The sequence below is a fragment of the Dendropsophus ebraccatus genome, chromosome 7 (genome assembly GCF_027789765.1).
Source record: "Dendropsophus ebraccatus isolate aDenEbr1 chromosome 7, aDenEbr1.pat, whole genome shotgun sequence".
NCBI lineage: Eukaryota > Metazoa > Chordata > Amphibia > Anura > Hylidae > Dendropsophus > Dendropsophus ebraccatus.
In genome coordinates, this window is record NC_091460.1 from 70,393,396 (window position 1) to 70,416,929 (window position 23,534).

The following is a 23,534-nucleotide window of genomic DNA, read 5'->3' on the forward strand; positions in this document are numbered from 1 at the left end:
GGACTGGGAGCATTGGAATGGCAGGGGGGGGTCAGGCAAGTGGAGTATGACTTCATTTTTTAATTTTATAACACCCTGTGCCAATTGTAAATTTTTTTTTTGGGGGGGGCTGGAAACCCCTTTAAATGGAATGTACCATATGGCCTGGGCTAAAGCACTGGAGGCAGGCTGACCCACTCCCAGTGGTAGGAAACCCCCGCCTATCTCTGACATGGCTCCATTAGAATCAATGGAGCTGCATCATAAAGGGGCCCGGGTTTCCTCCCACTGGGGGTGGGTCGGCCCGTCTCCAGTGCTTCAGCCCAGATCTGATGGTACATTCCCTTTAAATCTGTTTATGGATTCACAGATCAGAATTCTTCCTATCCTCGTCCTAACACCATATGGGGAATGGGAAGTGACAACTGCTTTGAGCACCACAAAATGTCAGATTAGCGGTCTCCTTTTTTTTGGTCCCAAGATTAGATCCATGTAGTAAAAAAATACACTAGGCTTTAAAACTTGTAGAAGGGCATGTACCGGCCAAATAAATCTATAGTTTTCTGTTGGCACAAAATTCTAAACTTAAAACATGTAGATGTGTGACTATGAAGTGTTTAAATCTATAGAGAATATCTTACTCCATTTTGGTGATTTTTGGCACTGTTAATGCTTGGTATAACAATGGCTCCACCCTGCTGCCACTTTAATGGTACTACTAAGATTTCTGGCACTGTGAAACCTCGGACATGGGATTTTAAAGCAGCAGCGCTAGGTATACATAAGTGAAATATGTAAATCTACAGATATGAAAATTGTATTCTTCTAGCAAAGGTCTTGTGATTAAAAGGAGTCTATATATCCAGGCTTCACAGCCAAAATGCTCTGCTGAACACTCCGATGGCTTCTTAGTCCACTGGGCAGCATTTTAGTGGGCAATATGGTTAAAGGAAATGGGGTAAGAGGAAGTTCATGGTTAATATGAATGTGAATCTTGATGACAAATCCTGTTGGGTATGGAGGGTTGCCAGGCATTCATGGCATTCTGATAAGTGGGGGTTGAGAGTTTGGTGGTCAGTTGCACAACAGTAAGTGATAGGCTAATGGTCATTGTTTAAATTTTCAGAGCTAGAATTGTTTTCTTTCATAAGGTAATACATGCAAGGCGTGGTTGGAAGCCATGCGACCAACAACCCACTTTAGTGTTATCCAGCATTAGAAAAAAAAAAATCTACTTTTGACAAGCTTGTCTATGGGCTAGTGTTGGAGCTTATTCAAGTGACTGGTGGTCAGCTGCAATACTAGACATGGCAGGCCCCTGCTCCAAATGTACATATCAATTATAAATATATTTCTCCAACTTATTTTTTCTTTATTACCAAGCTGTTATCTATATTATGTACATCTGGCTTGTGGTAAATCTAAACACAATAAAGTTAGGCTGCATTTTATGCTCCTATTGAGCCCAGATAGATGTCTCTCTGCAAAATCATGCAGAAAGGCATCCATATGGCTAATATGCCATGTGCGATCTTTCACTTCTATATAAATACCAGATGTAGGTGGGCCCTTTAAAATGATATTCTGCTGTCATATCCCATTTTCCAAGTTCACATTAATTTGTGGGTCCTTTGTAAGTCACAACCTCTGTTAAACGGGATATATGTTATATACCCTTTTTTCTAACAATTAGGCCTGGTAATCTAACTGCATTACCTATGTATTCTGGGAATAAACATATGAATATCTATTTAACATATATTAATGGTCATAGATTTGTATGCACTGAATGCCAATGGCCTACGACCCGACATGGCTACAACACTTGCCTTTCATATTATACCTTGCTGTACTTTGCTGAGAAAGTCCCTTTCATTTGTACTGTCATAATGAGTTACTGTAAGTTTGCTTGCTTAGTGATAATATTGTATTGTTAACTAGTGTATTATTATAGAGAGAAGTAACACAACTGTCATTCTGTATACTGCATGCAGGTCCCTGAACAACATATCCAATACATTTTACAGTTATATGTGACAACACAATGATGTGTATGTAGATAGCCAGAAGATAAAAAGCACAAATGTAGCACTTCTTATTGCAGTGTGATATGGTCTATTATTTTGGTTCTTTACATTGGCTGGACATCATGGGCACTAAGTAGGAATATATATATATATACTGTGTATACGTTTAAAATTAGGTTCGTATCATTTGTGTGTTGGTAAAAATAAATATTCTTTTCTCTCTTTCTCTTCTTTATAACATAGAACGGAATAAAAACTGTTCTGCAAATCTACAAAGTTGTGTTTTCTACCGAGCACCGCTGCTTTAAAGGAAGTACTCTGCTGTATGCCGCACAGCGCCCAAAAATTAGAACAAAATAAAAATTACAGTGTTTAGACTCTTGAATGTGCTCTGTTACATTTACATGAAGAATAATGTGCATATTCACTTCTATCATGTCACTTTCTACTGAGCTTTACATTATGGAAAAAAAATGATGGCAAGAAAGAAAGAAAAAAACAAAATAATAATACTACAAAAAAGTTGGTATTCTGTTCTTGTTGTTGCCCCCTGGGCTATTTAGCAGCACAGTTTTAGAAAGACACAAAAACTGTGGATGTGAGGCTTGCTTGTAAAGAGATGTAAACATCGGTCCCAGTGTAGTAAACTTTGCTGTAGAGGATGAGACAGAACAAGATTTGAGGCTGAGCGGCTATCAAACACTAGTTACAGAAGCTTGCAAACAGTTAGCGGGTTTCTGTAGTTTATCAGCATCCGTTGTGGTGGTTTCTGCAGCAGATGTTCGGAAGTTAAAAGCTGGACCAGCACCAGCATGGGCAGGACTAAGAGCTGGGTTCTGCCGTCTGTTACTTTCAACAATACTTGAAGTATTGGAAGCCAGGCTTTCACGTGTACTGGGGAGAGAAGAACAACAGATGTCAAATATTAAATCATCTATGGAACTGATAACTTTTAAGCTATGTTCCCACTAGGTAAAAATAAGGGCAAATAACGGCTGATGTTGCGAAAAAAATAGCAGTTATTAATGATGACGACTAATAATAACAGTCATTATTTTGCAATAACCGGTGTTATTTGCTCGTATTACCTAGTGGGAACAGAGCCTTAAAGAAGCACTACAGTTTTTTTTTATTCTCCCCCTACCCTTCCCCCACTGCAGACTGCCAGATATACTTACCAATGATGATTCGGTGTCCTGCAGCACGGCTACGTTCAGGTCTTACGGCGCCGCTCAGATCCCGCTGGCGGTGATGTCACATTTCTTCTGAACCTCTTTTTTTCTACAGGTCTATTTAAGGCATGAGAGCGCTCTCACAGAGATGCATTGGAGACCCCGACTTCTGGCCTCCTGAGCTGCAGTGCTGAACCTGAAGAGGTGTGCCAGTGGGATCCGAGCGGCACCATAGGACCAGAACAAAAGCTGCACTGCAGGACACCGTTCATAATTTGTAAGTATATGTGCTAGCCTGCAATGGGGGGAGGAGTAAAAAAAAAACAAAAACAAAACTGGACTGCTTCTTTAAGGTGTATGCCGTCACCCTCTTTGGACAGGTCATTGAGACATTACACAAGATGCTATTGATGGAGACTGTGAACTTGGATTCCTATGATTCCTATAATGAAGGGGTTGGTAGAGATTAGAGATGAGCGTACTTACAGCAAATTCACCAAACCAGATCGCACAGCCATTGATTGCTTTAGTCTACAGCCTGGAAAAGTCCAGGTCTCCTAGGGCTGTAGCCATGTTTTCCAGGCAGAGGGATTATACAGCAGAGCAATCAGATTCGTGTTTGGCCAAACATAGTGTAAATTTGCTCATCTCTAGTAGAGATTAAAGCGTTACTCTCACTGTAATAAAACATCAGACAAGTCAATAGTTTTGAGTGGTTGGGGTCTCGGTTCTGAGACCTTCAGAAATTGCTAAATATAGCCAGGAGAAATGCACAACTGTGCACTCCACTGCCAAGCTTGACAGTCAATCCAACTTGTTGCAGGAGATGGCTGCCATTTAAGTTTAAACAACGAGTGCAAAGCTAGGGAGTGTATTGCACAGCAACACACTTCTCTAGTCACTGGAGACAGTAACATTTTACATACAAGGAAAGATTTACTATTGGCTTACATGACTTGCACCACATTTATTCTGAGTTTGAGACACATTTAGACTCTCTTGCACCTGGCATAGGTGCACTACAATCTGCCACATTTTTAGACTGTCTTGTCCACTTTGTATTAGACAGGATTAGTAGTTTTTCAAATCTGCAAATATATTTCCCTGTATGTAATGATTAAAATAATGTACAAGCCAGAGAGACAACAGGAAAACAGGCAGGGCAAGGCTGTTTACATCGTTGCCATAGACTTTGAATGGGGCAGCAAAGCTTATGTTTGACCTCAACTCTGTTAAACCTCTCCTTTCTACCGGCAAGCATCTGAGGACCCATCTGTATTGCCATACTCTAAGATGAGCATAGAGTTAACAGTAAAAATACTGCAAAAAGAACCAACACCACAACACATAGGTTCTCAGGTGCCAAAGCTGCCTTAGAGAAATTTGGCCTTGTTGTTCTTAGTATCTAAGGATTCAGCCTTGACTAGATACAAGGTACTAATAACAAAAATCCAGACTGCTATGGACAACAAGACCGCCGTTTCCTGAGAATGTTCGGAGGCATATATAATGCAATGTAAGAAAATAAGAAATATTGTAGAATGTGACCAATACAGACAGTTACAATTCATTAAAGTAAAAAACATTAGAAAATGTAAGCATTAGACGTCCAAATATTTAATTATGAACCACGCTGCTAAGATTTTCTTCAATTTTCACCACCGTCCTCTATGTATTCTTTATCATTCTGACTATAGGGAATGCCCATCACATTTTGCCATTGTGCTCTCAGACAGCCCCACTCCATATACTCCATCATTAAGGCATGCTTACCCTGTCCAAAGTTTGGGAACACTCACAAAATGCATTGATTACATGGAAGTTCATTGATTCAGGCACCCTGGCTTATTTCTGTATAAAGCATTGTTAAAGTGTTCCTCCAATCTTAGGGTATGTTCATATTGCGTTTTTGTCCCCACGTCGGGAATCAGTAAGAAAAGGATGCTGCTGTGCAGCCAGACGTGCAGCCCGCCGTACAGCCGCTTTTGAGTCCTGCACATAAGCAGTGTACGTCCGGCAAATGAGCAGAACGTTGTCACATAATGACTCCATCCTGCTCATTTAAGTCAACACGGCTGTCGGCCGCACGGCGGGCTGCACGGCAACATCCTTTTCTTACTGATTCCCGACGTGCAGCCCGACGTGTGAACATAACCTTATATGCAACCCGATATGAACATACCCTTACTTTCTCAGCTAATCTTCAAATCAGACATCGGTTATGATCCCACTTTAGGAAAATATCAGGGAAGGTGGCCGTCTTCTAACATTATGATCATTATTAGTGTCCGCCTGTTTAACAAGATGGCCGCCTTACTTAGTGGGAACATAGCCATTGAAAGTGCAACTCAATGCTCAGATTGCTAAAGGAGCCATATGAAATCCAGTAGGGTTTATGCACAGGTTCTTCTCTAGAGCTCAAGCACAAGTCTTGCTGGATGTCATAGGTTGCCGAAGCAGCCCTGTGTGGAGTTACATCGCTTCATGCCTGATTTGAATTCTAGACAGGAGAACGATATTGTAAGGACAGGCAAAACATAAATTCTTTGGGGGAGATTTATCAAACCTGGTGTAAAGGGAAACTGGCTCTGTTGTCCCTAGCAACCAATCAGATTCCACCTTTCATTTTCCAAAGAGTCTGTGAGGAATGAGAGGTGGAATCTGATTGGTTGCTAGGGGCAACTGAGCCAGTTTCACTTTACACCATGTTTGATAAATCTCCCCCTTCGTCCAGCTCAATTAATGAAGGATTTCTTCCCCACTAACTTGTATCCACAGGAACCGACAACTAACAAGACCATAGATACATATATAATATAACAACCTCTGAGGCATACTACAGACAAATGGCTAATCCTGCCTCTATCCTGTCTTGCTAGTAGATATGATGACATTTACTTGTAAAATCTCAGGCGCATGACCAAATTTTAGCAAGTTCTGAGCCATAATTCATAGCATCCTCTTACTGTACCCATATACTGTCGCACTGTACTTAAATCAAGGCATAAAAAGTTAGAAATGTTCCGGAGATGTGGATACAGGGATGTCTTTCCTTACCTTTCCTGTTAGCTTAACATATCCCAAGAAAAGTAGCGAAACATAAACAGCACAAAAAAAAAAAAAAAAAAAACATTTTGCAACTGTCGGAAGATGTTTATACTAAAGTATACCTGTCTATGTGTGGCCACACTGAGATTGTAATGTTAGATACAGCCGGTGGAGAGAATAACAAGCATGTTCTGATAATTTAAGTTTAAAGTGACAAACTGGAGTCTATAATGAGATTAATGGAGTGGTAAGGGTTAACAAAAGATTAGTGTAATGGTAAGGGTTAATTCACACACTTCCACAAGGTTAAAGCATACAAATTTGGCCAAATTCATTAAATGGTACAAGTAAAAAATGTTATACTGTTACTTTAAAAAAGTTCTAAAATGTTTTCAAAGTTTTGACTAGTTGGTGGTGCTGTGTTTTTTTCAACTGCAAATGCATCGATGGGAGCATCTTCTCCTCTTTTCCCACTCTCATAAGATGGTAAGCTAGACGAGTATGGGAAGCATCCATATATTAGGAGACTGTATACAAGGTCTGGTCACAAAAGTCATAGCATGTGATCTGCTGACAGGACCAATCACAGAAGTAGTTTTTCCAGGTATATCATCTTGTACCTTAACTGTAATGATTGGAAATACAGTCCACTATGGCCTGAGATCTCACCTATGTGCACTGTCCCCTTTATGGTGTTGAACATGACATCAGAAGCTTGCACGCTATTATATGGTGATACACAGACTTGGAAATGGAGCTGGCACGCATGTGGAGCTCAGGGAGAGTAAGCACCATTGTCTGCTCAGCAGCTGTGATCCCATCAATGCCCTTTCACACTCTTAAATAGATCCTTCCATTTTAGAAGTTACATCTGTCAGTCACGACATTCCCAGACAGACTGCAAGAGGTCAACACATTGTATGTTCCCAGATTATACGGACAATAGACCAATACAAATTTATAGTATTTCTGACCATTATTTCTGTAAAATTAAACAGATTGTACTTTCTAATTTTTCGCTTAAATATGCAGCATTTTCACGCCGGCTTAGGAAAGCAGGTGAGGCTGTAGACTGCGAGAACTCTCTGATCTGCCATTGCAAACTTATAAATAGCTTTGGATTTGGAAATCCTGGGTGACCTTTTGCCCTAACCAAACAGCCAACACTTGGCAATACTGAGCCATGTTCATATTAGAGCATAGCATGGGGCTGAACAGATGCCAGACGTCAGGGAACCAATAAACGTAACAGCTGGTTTCTTTCTACCAACATCTGTATATATATATATATATATATATATATATATATATATATATATATATCTGTAAAAGGTTTTTACTGCCTGCTAAAATCTATCTATCCTTGATATCACAGGTATCATTCTACGGGATTAAAAGAAAGAAAACTAGACTTTCTAGTTTAGATACTTCATATGTGTGAACATACCCTTAACAAGTTAAGTGAAATGATAGATGCAATTCAGATTTCAAACTGCTGACACTGTAGGATAGGTGTAAGGTCAAGGAGACAGATGGTACCTTTAAAATATCTATCTGTGCTTCCATAACATAGAAAATGATTTTATTATCTGGTGCAAAGTGTCAATAAGGATTTTACCACCAAATGTTCAAAGATGGCTGTTTGGTCCTCTTTGATGAAGTACAATACACTATTAAAAGTAACCAGAAACCCGGGATTTACAAGTTTTTTTTACACACATACTGTACAGTATGTCTACACAGAATAAGATTCAAGGAGAAGTCCGTCAATTTAAAAAAAAAAAAAAGAAAAAAAATGGGGGTCCAATGGGGGTCCCAGAACAGCAGTCCAGCACTGCCATTTGTTTGTTTTTTAAAATCACTGGACTTCTCCTTTAAGTTTCACATTATGTCACTTGAAATGGTTGAGCATATCCAGGAGGATGGTGAAAGATGGAAACTTCTATCCAAAATGTATAAATTATTTATAGTAGAGAGGAAAACTCCTCATCTGAGCAGAGCTAGAAACCGGTGGTGAACAGCACTAGGGGACATGCCCAAAACAACTTGGAAACTGATTATAGGAAATACGATGTATAGTTCAATTAGTATGCCGCATAGGCTTATTAATTTCAAGATGCTTTACATTACTCCTAAGACGCTATCCCTATTTAATAGAGATGAGGCTATGAGTTGTCTTAACAGAGTCTGGCGAATTTTTTAATTTTTTTTTAAAGTTTATATTGCCCCCCAAAAGTTATACAAATTACCAATATACACTTATTACAGGAAATGCTTATAAAGTGCTTTTTTCCCTGCACTTACTTCACTCAATCCAGGCTTCACTTCCTGGATAGGGATAGTCCGAACAGAGTTCGGTTCGGGTTAGTTTGAACCCGAACTCTCAGAAATGATTCCCACTGTCTTCCCGCTCCGTGGAGAGGGTGAATACAGCGGGAGGACCGCCTAGAAAACTGGGATACAGCCATAGCCATGGGCATGGAGCAGGCAGACAGCGGGAATCTGATGCCGAGCGTTTGGGTTTATACGAACCCGAACCTTGGCAGTTTCGGACCATCCCTATTCCTGGATAAAATGGTGATGTCACGACCCGGCTCACAGAGCTGTGTGGGCTGTGGATGATGGCAGAGGGATGCTCAGTGTCCCTTCAGTGCCCTGTGTCCCTCAGTGTCCCCCTTCCATCATCCTCTCCAGCAGCAACAGCCCGCACAGCTCTGGGAGTCGGGTCGTGACATCACCATTTTATCCAGGAAGTGAAGCCTTGATACAGTAGTAAGTGCAGGGGAAAAAAGCAAAAGGATTTGTATAACTTTTGGGGGGCAATACAATACAATTTAATAATTTTTTTTGCATTTAAATGCCATGAAGAGGAGGTGGATGAATCCCACCTAATTTGGTTCCATCCAAGTGTTGGCATTTATCAAACAGTGTTTGGAAATGGATCTAGTTTTCTCCCTGGTGAAATTATTTTAAGAGGATTAGTTAACATCTTCACATAAGTAATACGTAGATATACGCTCCTACTGCACATACCCCATGCAGTAGGAATGTACATCTATGTTTCTGACACTGAAGGAGTTTGATGTGTGCGGAACCACTGCAGTGAGAGCGGTCCCGCACACATTAGTGTCTCGGGAGCCGAGAGTAATGAGAGGTAGCTGCGGTCCCCCTTCAGGACCGTGCAAATTTTTGTTTTTGCGCCTCCTCGAGTTTAAAAGGCTATATCACTTCCTTATTTTCACTTACAGGCCCCCACCAACCCTTATTTTTTGCGCCACTAATTGTACTTTGCAATGACAGACTTAATTTTTCAGTAAAATATGCTGCAACACCAGAAAAAAAAGGTTGCGCAGTGAAATTAAAAATAAAATGCATTTTTTTTTAATTTGGAGGGGTTTTGTGTTTACACCATTTGTCCTATGGTAAAACTGGCATGTTATCTATCAAGCCAGTTCAATTACAACAATATGTAACTTGTGAAACTTTTATTTTATTTGATGGCTTTAAAAAAATTAAAACCTTTTTAAAAATCTAAACGTTTCTTAAAATTGCTCTATGACCATGCTTATAACACTTTTATCCTTTGCTCTATGGGGCTGGTTGAGATGTTATTTTTTGCCCCATGGTGTGTACTTTCTATCGCTACCTTGATTGTACGACTTTTTGATCGTTAATTACAATTTTACTGGATTTGATGCAACCAAAAATGTACAATTTTGCACGTTGGCTGATTTTTGCACTTATGCCGTTTACCGTGCAAGATCAGGAATTTAATAGTTTGGGCAATTATGCACGCGGCGATACCAAATATGTTTATTTATTTTTATTTTTAAATAGGAAAATTTTTATTAGGGGAGTTTTTTTTTTTTATTAATGACAAAAACTTAATTTTTTACATAGTAATTAGAAGTCCCCTGGGGGAATGCTATATACACAGCATTGATCTCCCATTGAGATCAATACTGTGTATATTACAGAGCACCATTCTATTAGATCGGTGCCCTGTTGGTCTGGTCTGCTGCAGACTAGATCAGCAGAATATCGAGCTGGGATCAGTGTCATCCTGGTGCTTGCCCCTTCGCGATTGCATCTCGCGGGGGTGGGGTGATCTGCCCTCTGCTCTCATAGCCGCGGTCCCGGGCTATTAATAACACCCTGGATCGTGGCAGTTCAGAGAGGGCTTGCCGCGGGGCCCTGCTCGAAACTTTCCTACCCGACCGAGGACGTACAGTTACATTCTTAATCGTGAAGTAATCAGTGACAGGAGAAGCTCCTGTCACTGAGTGATTGGGACCCCCGCAGCATGGTCCCGATCGCTTGTAATCCACTTACCTCCGTCCAGTCGGATCGGCCATCCATGGATAGAGTCTGCTCTCAGGCAGGCTCTATACATAGATCACCGATAACACTAATTTATGCTATGCTATATGTTTAAAATACTCCCTTTCCCATTATAAAAATATAAAAAAATAATAAATAAACATTATATATCGTAGCATGCAGAATTGTTTGAAATATAACATTATTGTTCCTGCACGGTGAACGGCGTGAACAGAAAAAAAAAACACCAAGATTGCTGATTTTTTTTAAATTATATATCAGAAAAAAAATAATAAAAATCTATCAAAAAATTTCTGTTACATCAATATAATATTAATAAAAACTAGAGATCATAATGACACCCCAACCAGCCCTGTAGGTGGAAAAATAAAAGTGCTATGGCCCTTAGAAGGCGGGGAGGAACATTATATAAATTTGACCTGGTGCATCAATGGGCTCTGTCTTGAAGGGGTTAATGACAGTGAAAATGGATCACAATGGAGTAAACTGCTTGTGTGTGCTGGAATATTTATAGCGAGATACTGGATGGATACCTACCCTCTGTCATTAGAGAAATGGTTACAATTGGTAAAGTTGAAAGCTATTAAGCCCTATTGGCAAGTGTCTCAAAAAGAGCATCCCTGCGTTAAAAAAAAAAAAAAAAAGGTTTACATTTTTCACCAGTGAGTTTCTCCTACATGTGAAACATGTGGACTTGAGGTCTATTTGATTAGGAATCTAATGTTTGCTGTAGTTTCTCTGCTTTCTTTTTATGCTTGTACACAACCCACTTGATTCTTCACCTGCAAAGCTGCTTTAGGTGTGATTTCCTCCCTATCTATAGCCTGCGTGAGCTTCTCACCTTGTATGCTCTCCCAACTCTCCAAACTCTGCTGTCTGCTGTTTATAATCTCCTCCCATTCACTGCTGCTATCTCTCAGGGCACTTTCACATCAGCAGTATTTTTGGCAGAAATTGAATCTGTACTTTTAGGCCAGAGCTGGGAGTGGGTCCAAAACACATATCTCTACTTTTAGGACTTTTTAAAGGATTTTTAAATGAAGTCTGTTTTACATTTTTTTTTGTTAAAATCTGTAGTCTAGAGGGTGTGGATAAATTTCATCCAAACAGAAAAAGCTAATTAGCAAACATTGATTTCTGTTTCAGAGTAAATGTGCAGATATTGCTGTCACATAAAGTGGCACACACTGGTGTCCTGGTGAGAAAAGACTGTTCTAGTCACCATCTTATTGGTTGACCCCCACACAGACATTTTTAATTACAGGCAACCCCTTTATAACTTTAATACAAGAAGAGCTGCCCCTAATATGGAATAGTATAATTTCTACTGTCCTTTTCAGAACGCTAAAGCTGGGTTAACACTGGCCTAACAGACACATTGCTGCATCCAGACCCATAAAGGCCACAAGTCCCAGCCCAACTACAGGCCTGATGACCCTGACAAATGTTTGTTCAGATCATGAGACCTTGGGTTGGGCCAGAACTTGTAATCCTAATACAGATGCAAAATTGTGAACCCTGCCTTCAAATTCCTGTGCAAAATAAAATCCTTTATGGTGCGTTCACACCTACAGGATCTGCAGCTGATTTTCTGCAGCAGATTTCATTTAAATAACTGAACACAGCATCAAATCTGCTGCAGATCCTGTAGGTGTGAACGCACCCTTAAAGGTGTTTTCTGGCTATGAAACGTATTTTATTGCAAATGTCTGCTCTGTTGTCTTCATTATCCTAGACTTCCTGTTCCTGTGGGTGGCTTTATAATCAAGAATGTGTTGTGAGAGACAGTAGACGTGGCTGAATTTCCTGCTAAAGTGTATACAGGCACAGAAAGTCAATTACATAATGTACATAATGTTTTTTTTGCGCTCACCTTTGAACCTGTGGCACATCTCCCTTCAGCTATTGGCCTCATATATGAAATCTCATATGTTAATATAAGAAATCTTAATATCTTAAAGAACTAGCTCTTATATCACAACTGCAATGAATGTAAACTCAATGTAGGTAGAATGCATTATTTCACTCACCAAATCTGCAGGCACAAATGGGCCATTGGAAGTCATCTTAAGACTTCGAGTAAGTTCTTGTGTAAGGCAGAGTAGGTGGACGCTTTAAATCTGACTTCAAGTCTGCTTTTTGTGACTGTCATCCCAAGACGTTACCTAAAGCAGCTGCTGCAGAAGAGGCCTCACTCTGAGGAGTCTGGCATGCTTGGGGAGCTCTATGGAGAAATATATGCATATAATATATCATCTGCATACCCCCCAACAGTTCTGATCTTCAGTAATTAAAAAGAAGTGTCTTATAGTGAAAACAAATATGACATGTAAGGCTAGGCTTATAAGCTAGACTGGTCATGTGTAAGAATCATGGCCTTATTTTACCCGTTCTTTTTTAAACAGAACAGTTGGGAGGTATGAAAACCAATATATATTATGGGGCAATGACATGAATTTTGACTTTAAATATAGTTTCTGACCTAATGGGGTTGTCATGCCTTATGTTTCATCACTATTTCATGAAAATCTGTGCAACTTTATAATATTTGTTGGACACATGAATCAATGTAACCAAGCAAGTATTTGGGCTGAACACCACATTTCTTTTATACTTCAAACTCCAGGTCTCACCTGGTGTTGTTATTAGCGTATGTCCTGTTGATAAATTCATGAGAATAATATGCTAGACTAGACAACCCCTTTTGTCTGACAGATTAACATGGTTGAATTCCCTGTTGATACGCTTGTTTGGCTCGTTCAAATGACCATATTAATGTTCCCACAATGTAAAGATAACGGCAAATAACAGCCATTACCAAACAGCCGGTGTAAGCACTGATTTTTACATTGTGGAAACATAGCCTTATTCTAAGGTTGCAATGGAAAGAAATTTTTGCTAAACAAAATTGGTGTGATAAAAATCCAACCCATTTGGTCCATGTTTTCCCTACATGAGCAGACCTCAAATATTGGTCAATGAGACCATTAGACATTAATTATATTCGCAATATATCCTAATGTATGGCAAACTTTATTTTCCAATATTTATTTTTGTATTGCTGTAAAAACTGGTATAGAAAAGAATTATCCAGCTGTTTTTAATTAAATTAATAGATCAGAGATCACAGAAGAGACAAGACTACAAATAATAAAACTGCCTAAGTATCAGGTATTTAAAAGGGGATTTTCAAGTCTTTTCTATTATATCCTTAGGATGGACCAACAGTATTTGATCAGCAGAGACCTGGCTTATGGAACCCCTATATTGATCAGGTGATTCAGAGGATCATGGTGTTTGTGCGAGTGCTGCAGTCTCTTTACAACCTACAAGGCACAACATGCATTTTGTGGTAGGTGTATCTCGTTTTTCACCGTCTCCTTTTCCCTTCACAGGCATAAGCTGGGAAACACAAGAACATCAGCTGATAAGTGGTGATGTCAAAAGGTGGAGCCCCAGTGATTGGATATTGATGGCCTATCCTAGGGATATGAATAACCATTAAAGGGGTTGTCAGGGCAGCAGAAAAGCTCTTACTTGTTCCGCTCTGCAGTGCTTACTTTAGCCCTCTGTAGTCCCAGAAACATACATTGCGAAATGAAAGTGGGTGGGTGCTAATTAGAGAATACCTGAATATATCTGAATACGCATGGCTAAAGTTGGAAGCAGGCCCAGAGATTCGGGGAAAACATGTATATGGCTGTATCCATGTGCTGTCAGACTCCTTAGTGCTGCATCCAAATTCTTCAGCCACTGGTATTAAAAATGCCAAATGATCAGACTCAAGGATACTCAAGTTGCGCTAATCTCTAGTGCCAGTCATGATCATCTTGTGTGTGTAAAACCACATCTTCAGCCACGTCCAATAGCTAAAGGATGTCACCGCAACATCAGAAACATCAGGGATCTATCGGTCATTACGTGCAGGCATGGTGTCACCCAGACAAGATAATTGCTACTAGCACTCACCCCTTTCATCTCAAAAGGTATATTTCTGAGACATAAAAAGGGTGTAAGGGCCTGTTCACACTACGGAATCGGCGAGGAGATTCTGCTTGGAACCCCCGCCTGCGGACTCTGCACCGAATCCTGTCTGCTCTCTCTTTCAATGGGAGACCTCACGTGCGCAAGACCTCCCATTGAAAGAGATAGCAGGTAGGATTCGGCGCAGGGTCCACGGGCGGGGGTTCTGAGCAGAATCTCCCCGCTGATTCCATTTTGTAAATGGGAACTAAGTGAGCAGAACAGTCCCCCAATCATTTTAAAACTGAACCACATAAGGAATTTCATACAACCGGGCCTTCACTTATGCATATCATGACGGTGACAGAGGCAGTTGAGCTAACCAGTTCCCTCCAGCCACATTGAACAAGTCTGTGCCTGTATTGGGTGTATTATATCACTGCTTTGCAGATTCAGCCAATAGTCGAGTCCTGACTAATATAAGATCTGGGATCTGGCTATGACAATTACTGCTTGTCACTGCTGTGCAGCCAAAGTGATTATAACTGTGACACAAAGTATACCCATAGTATGTTAATGTTGCAAGTGGGTTAGTTTTACTATTATTTTTTGCTCATTAAGTTAATGTAAAGTAATCATACAGGAACGACTATATTGGATCCTAATCTGGTCATCAATAATTTTATCCACAAATGGAAATGAATTTGCACAAATGGATATGTAAAAGAGGAAATGACAAATCACATACAGTAGGCATGATTTCTTTTTAATGATGTGTAGCCAATGGCACCCCTCAATTCTCAATTTCCTGCACCTTTGTTGCTAATTATATAACTAAATGTTATAACCTTGACAATAAACAACAAGTAAAAGTTAAGAACTAAAAATACCAGAAGTGAGAGAAACAAAAGTTTTTAGGAAGAAAAAAAAATAAATTATATATATACACACACATATATGTATATATACATATATATATATATAATAAAAACACTTTATGAGTCCCCTAGACATTTCACAAAAAGAGGTCCATTAATATGAGGTCCAAATTACAGTGGTGATTACTGAATATCTGGTGGTCCTGGAGATTACGTCAGTTCTACCAATGAAATGCAATTAAAAAAATAATAAAATAAATCCCCCACAAAGATCCAAAAAGGTACAAGAAATATTCAGTGGCATAAACCAGAATTCATATGGAATATACAAATGTCACAATAAACACATGCGGTTTGAGCACACAATGGCAACTGCCTACAATAAATGACAGTCCATGCATTCATTTCATACTCATTTCAGATAACCAGAACATGTTAAGACACTTGAGATGCTATATCTTCTTACCGTGGGGAGTTAAATCCACTATCTACAGTAATGCTGCTACTGTCCATGCTGTCCAAGCGAGCCGAGTGGGTGGCTCTCTGGCTGCCGCTGCTGTCAGTTTCCTTTGGATTCAGAAGTGTGAGGTTTTTCTCGAACTTCCTTTGTAAATCCCGTTCCTTCTCCCGTTGTAGCAGCCACTGCATTGTCCCCACGTCATCTCGATTTTTTTCCTCCTCTGTTGGTTTCTGCGTCCCTTCCTCCGACTCGTCATCTTCAGACACGTTATAGTAATCAAAAGAGGCTTCTTGATTTCCTGCTGGCTCTTGGGGCCTTGGTGAGACGGCAAGGTTTGGGGTGACTGAGGTGGTAATAGGTTGCTCAAAATTCTCAATGCTTGCTGGCAGTGTTTCAGGAGAAGTCTTTTGGTGTGATTTCAGTAAACCCACACCTGATTTATGAAAACTGTTCACAGATAGGCTATTGTGCAAAGGTTTGAATAAAGTATCTTTACTGAAAATTTCTTTCCTTTTGTCAAGGCTGCTCGATTCTGCATTATGATGCGGCACCAACCTCCCATTTGCAATCAACTCTGGACTTTGACTAGTTGCAGCAACTGATAGACCACTAACAGTACCTTTCGGAGAGTCTTCTTTGTACTCCCCTTGTTCTCTCGCTATATGTTGTTGTGGCTTCTCAGCAGGAGAAAGTCTTTTTAAGCCTTCTGTGAGACTTGGCATGTCAATGTCCTCCTTGTTTTTGCCTAAAGGGGATGGAGCAGTGAGAATTGTTTCACTAGATGTATTACACTGAAAATAGTCATCTGCTGTTTTTTTGGAACAAGAATTAAGTTCACTGTATGACGATAAAGTCTCTGGAAGCTTGCCTTGTTCCAACAGGCTACATGATTTAGGGGTATCGGCACCACCACTAGCTAGTTCTGGAACGCATGTATCTTTGTAAGACAGAGTCCTCTGATGACTCAGACTACTATGTGATGGCCTTAAAGTACCATCATCTATATAAGACTGGCTTGGTGTTTTCTCATCAAGACTGCAGCCTTCACCTAAGTCATCTGGCGTACCTAAAGAAGCACCACTTAGAGGTCCCTTTGAGTTGTCCATTGATCTAGATCTTTCCTTGGCTTTACTTGACCTTTCATTTCTTGACCTCCTATCTTGTGTATGGCTGTGGCTTCGATGGACCTTTGAATGGGAACTCCCCCGTGAGGGTTCAGGAAAAGGCATTTCAGTCCTCCTTTTGGCCAGCTCACCAGACACATCCCATTCTGGTGTAACAGGAAAGTGTGATTCTATCATATTTGGATTACTGAGTACTACAAAATTCTCCCCACCTTTGCGCTCCATTATGAAACAGCCTTCCCTTGGTGATCGGTTCCGTGGGTGATAAAATTCATACTCTCTCTCTCCAGGCAAGTCTAAGTGGGATCCTTCAGAAGGGTCACCTTTGGAAGCCCTATTCTTGCTATGCGACCGAGATTTTCCATGAGTTTTTCTATGTGTCCTGCTCCTTCTGCTTCTTCCACTATGATGAGCTGATGAGCCAGCTTTGCTTCTCTGAGATTTTTCTTCTTCAAGTTTTTTCATTAGTGCAGTGTGCCTCACGACATTTTCCACTGTTAAATCTGGGTTTATTCGTCTAATGATTTCCATCTCTACTTCTCGGGGTATAGTATTTGGTGTGTCTTCATCTCTAAGAGGCCATTCCTCAGGCGGGAATTGGGCTGAAAAATTAGCCAGCTGTTTTGCCTTGTCCTTTTTAAAACTCAGCCTGAACAATTTTAGACCAAATTTTTTAGATGGCTTTTCCCCATCTTTAGGTTTTGAGAGGGTTTCTGTTTTATATGAATAATTTATGGTACTTTTGCTTTTCTCTGTAGGGGGAATCTGGCACAATGAGGGGGGACAATATGAGTCTTTGCAGTCTTTCGCAGATTTCCTTTGTAAGGTAGATGCATGGATGCTATGCATATCTTCTCTGCAGCAATGACAAGAGTCGCAGTGGTTTTTGGAGAGAGTTCTATCCCTGACACATCCTGAAGGGGATGGTGTAATAGTTCCTGGTTGTGGAGAGGTACACTGAGACCGGTCAGGTATCCTCTCATCCAAATGGTACCATTTACTGTTAGTTCTTATAAGGGATGGGGTTATGAAATAAGTCTGTGGTGTCACTATAAAGTATCCATCTGGAGTTGGGTAGATTTTCCTTTCTCGGACAAGCATATTGAGTGTATGTCGCAGGATCTCAGGGCTTGGGGTTGGTACACCTAAATGAAAACAACAACAAGAAAAATATATTAGAGACATAATATACAACCATTTACAATTTCTTACTTCTACAACTTTTTGGATTGAAAATCAGTATAATACTAGGCACTATGAATACTCTGAATATGTTATATGCTCCAATGAAGAAGAAAAAATAAAGTATGACTTTAAGGATCCAAATTCTTAGAGGGAGGAGATCTTGTTAACTTTGCTACCAATAATGGAAAAATAAGATTATGCTTATCTAAAAGAGAGAGAAAAGAAGATAGCTGGTAATAATTTTTAAAATGTATTTAATACTATATAAGTTTATATAGTGTATATATTCAACTTATACCATTTTTCACTATACCTTCTCAATTTCATTTGGTTTTCAGCAGCTCTGTTTGCCATCATTGATAGACAAAGGTTGAGGCCTGATTACAATTACAGTATGGGCATCATACTGCAAGCAGAGATCTTGAAAACCATGTAATGGTTATTGAAAGGATAACAAAAAATTTGATATCTTTGCATCATACAAAAAAATAAATGAATAAATAAACTTATCTAAACCTGAAAAGTAAAATTTGTTATATTAATATAATCTGGGAAAATAATGCTGCAAATACCGTACACCTATACTATCTATAAATATTTCTATCAGACAGAAATTATAAGAATACATCCATATTAAACTGCAGCCCTATCTGCAGGTAGTATAATAAATAAAGAGCAGGAGGAGTGGAGCAGATTGATATGTACACTTTTATGAGAAGGATTCTGAATAACTCATCCAGCTAAGTAGTCGAGTGGGTGGTCCTACTCAGTGACTGACAGCTATCTGTGTACTATGATGCCGTCAATCAGTAAGGATGCCCACTTGACTACATAGCCCAAAATCAACAGATGTTTGCATAAATAAATAAATAATAGGTAATACTGGATCTTTTCCTGCAAAACTATATATCTGTGCAGATTTTCTGCATTTTCAATGTGACAGGTTAATATTTATAGGTCTGTGTTCAAAGCTGGTCATAGACATGAAAAAATACCCAAACCCGTCAATTTTGGCAAGACTCTGAAACGATCTAAATTTTATAGACTCTGACTAGTTCAATTTCATCAATAGAAGCCTGGCGGTCGCTTAACCACAATCCCTTCCTAAGACCACATGCACACTTGACTGAGCTTAGTGTGCAAGTGTATGGAGGAACGAGAAGAGATAACAGTTGGCCAATCACTACTTGTGTGCGGCCAATATAAGAATGAGGTAATTAACCCCTAGACGACCCTGGACGTAGGGTTACGTCATGGAAGTCTGTCCCCAGACGACCCATGACGTAACCTTACGTCACGGGTGTTATTCCCGCTATGAAGCGCGCTCCGGAGCGGAGCGCGCTTAATAGGAGGTGGGGGCCGGCTGCAGTGAGCAGCCGGGACCTCACCGGCAATGACACGCTGCAGCGATCGCGCTGCCGCGTGTCATTGACCCCTTAAACGCCGCGATCGCGGCGCGACCGCGGCGTTTAAGTGTAAGTGACAGAGGGAGTCCCCTGTCACTTACCGATCGGGACCCCTGCAGTGTGACTGCGGGGGTCCCGATCGGTAAAACGGACTGCCGGAGGTCTCTCACCTGCCTCCGTGCGGTCCGATCGGCGATCTGCTACACTGAGCCTGCACAGGCAGGCTCAATGAGCAGATCGCCGATAACACTGATCAATGCTATGCCTATGGCATAGCATTCATCAGTGTATAAATCAGACTAATCTATGTACAAGTCCCCCAAAGGGACTTCAAAAGTGTAAAAAAAAAAAAGTTCAAAACACTAACACACTACCCCAAAACCCCTCCCCCAATAAAAGTCTAAATCACCCCCCTTTCCCATTATATAAATAAAACATATAAAAATGAATAAATAGATAAACATATAATATACCGTAGCGTGCGTAATTGTCAGATCTATTAAAATATAACAAGCGTCATTGCGACCGGTAAACGGCGTACACGAAAAGAGGGGAAAAAGTGCGCAGATTACCGATTTTATGTTACATTATATATTAAAAAAAATCAATAAAAAGTGATCAAAACGTCCGATCTTCACAAATATGGTATTAATAAAAACTAGAGATCATGGCGGAAAAAATTACACCCCATACAGCCCCGTAGGTGAAAAAATAAAACCGTTATAAGCGTCACAATAGTCCCATTTTATTTATAATTAATTGCCAAAAAAAAGGATTTCATAAAAAAAAATATATATAACATTAGAGAATCTGTGTAACCTGCATATGGATGTGTTCGGGCTGACCTATAGAATAATAGTGTCATGTCGCTGTTACCATATAGTGCATTACGTAGACACAGGAACCCCCCAAACATTACCATATTGCATTCTTTCTTACGATTTCACCAATTTATATCTTCATAAATAATATATTTGGAATTCCATCATATATGTTATGGTAAAATGAATGACGCCATTACAAAGTACAACTATTCCTGTAAAAAAACAAGCACTTACATGGCTTGTAGATAGAAAACTGAGAGTGCTAGAGCTCGTAGAAGGGGAGGAGGGAAAAACGAAAGCACTAAGATCAAAATTTGCGCGGTCCACTGGGTCATTTTGGGCCTGGTCCTCAAAGGGTTAACACAAAGATTCCAATCTCGTAACTACAACATGTTCACCTGAGCTCTGCTCTGTGTGTTCTTAAGGAGCATTTCCTACTCCAAGATACTAAAAATACACATGGGTTGTTAGCAAACCCTAGCATTAGAGGTTCTAGTCTTTAAAATACTGCATGACAGGAGCAACACTGTTACTTAAGATTATGTAGTTCTTTAATAATTCAAAAGTAGAAGCTGTCTGGACACTGAATCATCAGACATGTACGTTTTCTGCATCTCAAGAGAGTCTGTTGCGCCCTGACACTGAGTTTGCAGACAGAAGATTATGTCTTGTTTGTTGCTCACAAGGAACGCTGACCCAAGGTGAACTTCGTTAATGGAACAGGCATTTCCTCCCCGCTGCATAAGGCTATGATTATGTCAGGAGCAAAAATCCAAACATGATATAACCGGGCTGGACTGATTAAAAGGATGAAGCGCATACAAAGAGTCCAAAGTGAAACACCTACTACAATCACACCTTCAACTGCCATAAACAATATAATACATGGTCATTGCCTGCTTGTCACTCTTCTTTAACAGGTTCCCTCTGCATGATGTAACCAGGGGCGGAGGACGATGTGACTGACAGAAACAGACAGGAGGCAAAAGCAGATAAATGCTAAATAAAGTCCAAGTTAATGTACTTACAGTACATTAACTTTTTAAGGGAACCTTAAAGGGGTATTTGGAAGTTTTCTTTCCATATGTGCTCAGCCTGGCAATAAGACATATAGTTACCTTCCTTGCTCCTGCCGCCATTCTCCCTGAGCCAGTTGCAAAGCAATTGCTGTGTTTGGCACAAGAAGTGATTGGCTAAGTGGGCAGTGCGAACTGGCCCCACACACAGCAAATGCCATGCAATAGGACTGACTCCAAGAAACAGGCAGCGACAGCAGCATCAAGGAAGGTAAAGGCCCTATTCCACCAACAGATCTGACAGATTATCTGCCAAAGATTTGAAGCCAAACCCAGGAACGGACTATAATCAGAGATCAGGTCATAAAGGAAAGACTGGATTTCTCCTCTTTTTAAATCCACTCCTGGGTTTGGCTTCAAATCTTTGGCAGATAATCTGTTGTCAGATCTGTTGGTGGAATAGGGCCTTAAGTATAAGTCTTACAAGTCAGAATATCTCTTAAATTTATAACAATCACTAATATGAAACCACACAGTGCCCCCAAAAAGACTACAGCTTTTAAACATTTTTTACTTTTCTGCTGCTTTGTACAGTTACTGAGATGCATAGAGGTTGCAGCAGAGAGCACTGTGTCAGATTGTACATGACTTCCTCTGGGGCATACAACAGCTAAGGCTTAAAAGGTAGAACTTTCAGGTACCAGTTGGATTTGAAATCATTTTTTTGTTCCCCAGAATAGCTCTTTAGGAGAACAAAAGTAGACAGATCCAAATGACCCACAGAGACACAACACAAGGAGTTAAGTGCTATGGGAACCTATAGGTATAGACAGGTAAAGAAGTTGAGTTAATTTACATCTACATGACTGAAAGCTGAACAAGCACAGGGCCTTAAATGTCGGATATATGTACGTGCCACTTTCCCAATACTCTAGTGACAGACAAGGTCGGTGGTGGTAAGGTGGAGCATGATGGAATTTTACCGCCCGACCTCTTTGTTCTAAAACCCCTTTTCTCCCCACAGACAACTGTTTGGTTGTACACATGGAGGTTCTGTAGGGCCGATCAATTGTTGATGGCGTATGTCTACCTTAAGGCTGTGTTGAAACTTCTATCTCAGACTCTAATTGAAGTTACCATTGGTAGTTTCATCAGGTTCAATGGAAGACTGGTACAGCCTGACGCACTATTCTGGACACCATAGCAGAACCCAGTAAAGCTTATAAGTCACCAGTAGTACACAGTACTACAGTAGCAGCGAAGCATGTCACTAGGCTCGGCAGTGGGCTCGTCAGCCAGCTGCCTTTGAACTTGGTGCCACTTCATCCTGCTCCTCTCTGGGTGCCTGGAAAAGCTGGACTGGATCCAGCTTTTCCAGGCACCTGGAGCGGAGCAGAGTTCAAAGGCAGCTGGCTGACAAGCCGACTGCTGAGCCTAGCGAAGTGCTTCAGTACTACTATAAATTCACTCATCTCTAGTCACCAGAATCCATCTTGTACCTTTAGTGTCTGTCATATCAGCCTGCCCCTTCCCAAAGAAAAGAAACACAATATAGCAGTGTGAAAAGCCTTCTTGCCAGGTTCCCCAGAACTGGCAGACCTTTATAGCAAGAGGGAAAGAATGTTAGTTTTTTTTTACAGTAAAGATGACAAAGATGTTTGGGTTACCCTGACCTACAAAAACATGTCTGCTTTCTTCCAGAAACAGCACCACACCTATTCTTGGTTTGGATGTGGTTTTGCAGTTCTTTTCCATTGAAGTGAATAATGAGAGTTGTAATACCACACACAACCTGATTAAAAGGGTTGTGGTGCTGTTCTTTTTTCTAATCCTGGATAACAGTTTAATATGGCTTTATTTTGTTTTTAACTCAAAATAGACTGAAACTTTTATGCTGATTAGTTTCTTAATATATTGCTATAACAGGAGGAGCTTCATATTTCTAAAAAAAAAAATAATAATTTCAAATTTCTAATATAGCAAATGCTCAAGGATACTATTATATTTTATTTTTAAAAAATGGTGCACGTTTATTATGTGATTTAAACACTTTTGTGCCTGGTGTGACAAAGCGGTGTAGTTTAGTAGAATGAGGCACGGCTTATGTAACA

At 40.2% G+C, this 23,534-nt stretch overlaps 1 protein-coding gene across 8 annotated transcripts in view; it reads right to left on the reverse strand.

Moving 5' to 3' along the window:
• Nucleotides 1-300: 300 nt before the first annotated feature.
• STOX2 (storkhead box 2) overlaps nt 301-23,534 on the reverse strand; it is a 161,509-nt gene continuing 138,275 nt past the window's right edge. For all 8 annotated transcript variants that reach the window (XM_069977754.1, XM_069977755.1, XM_069977760.1 and 5 more), the window contains exons 3-4: nt 15,875-18,137; nt 301-2,900 (exon numbers count right to left, since the gene is read on the reverse strand). In XM_069977754.1, the coding sequence (XP_069833855.1) occupies nt 2,702-2,900; nt 15,875-18,137 (2,462 nt within the window). In that variant the 3' untranslated portion in view covers nt 301-2,701. The remainder of the gene's footprint in view (nt 2,901-15,874; nt 18,138-23,534) is intronic.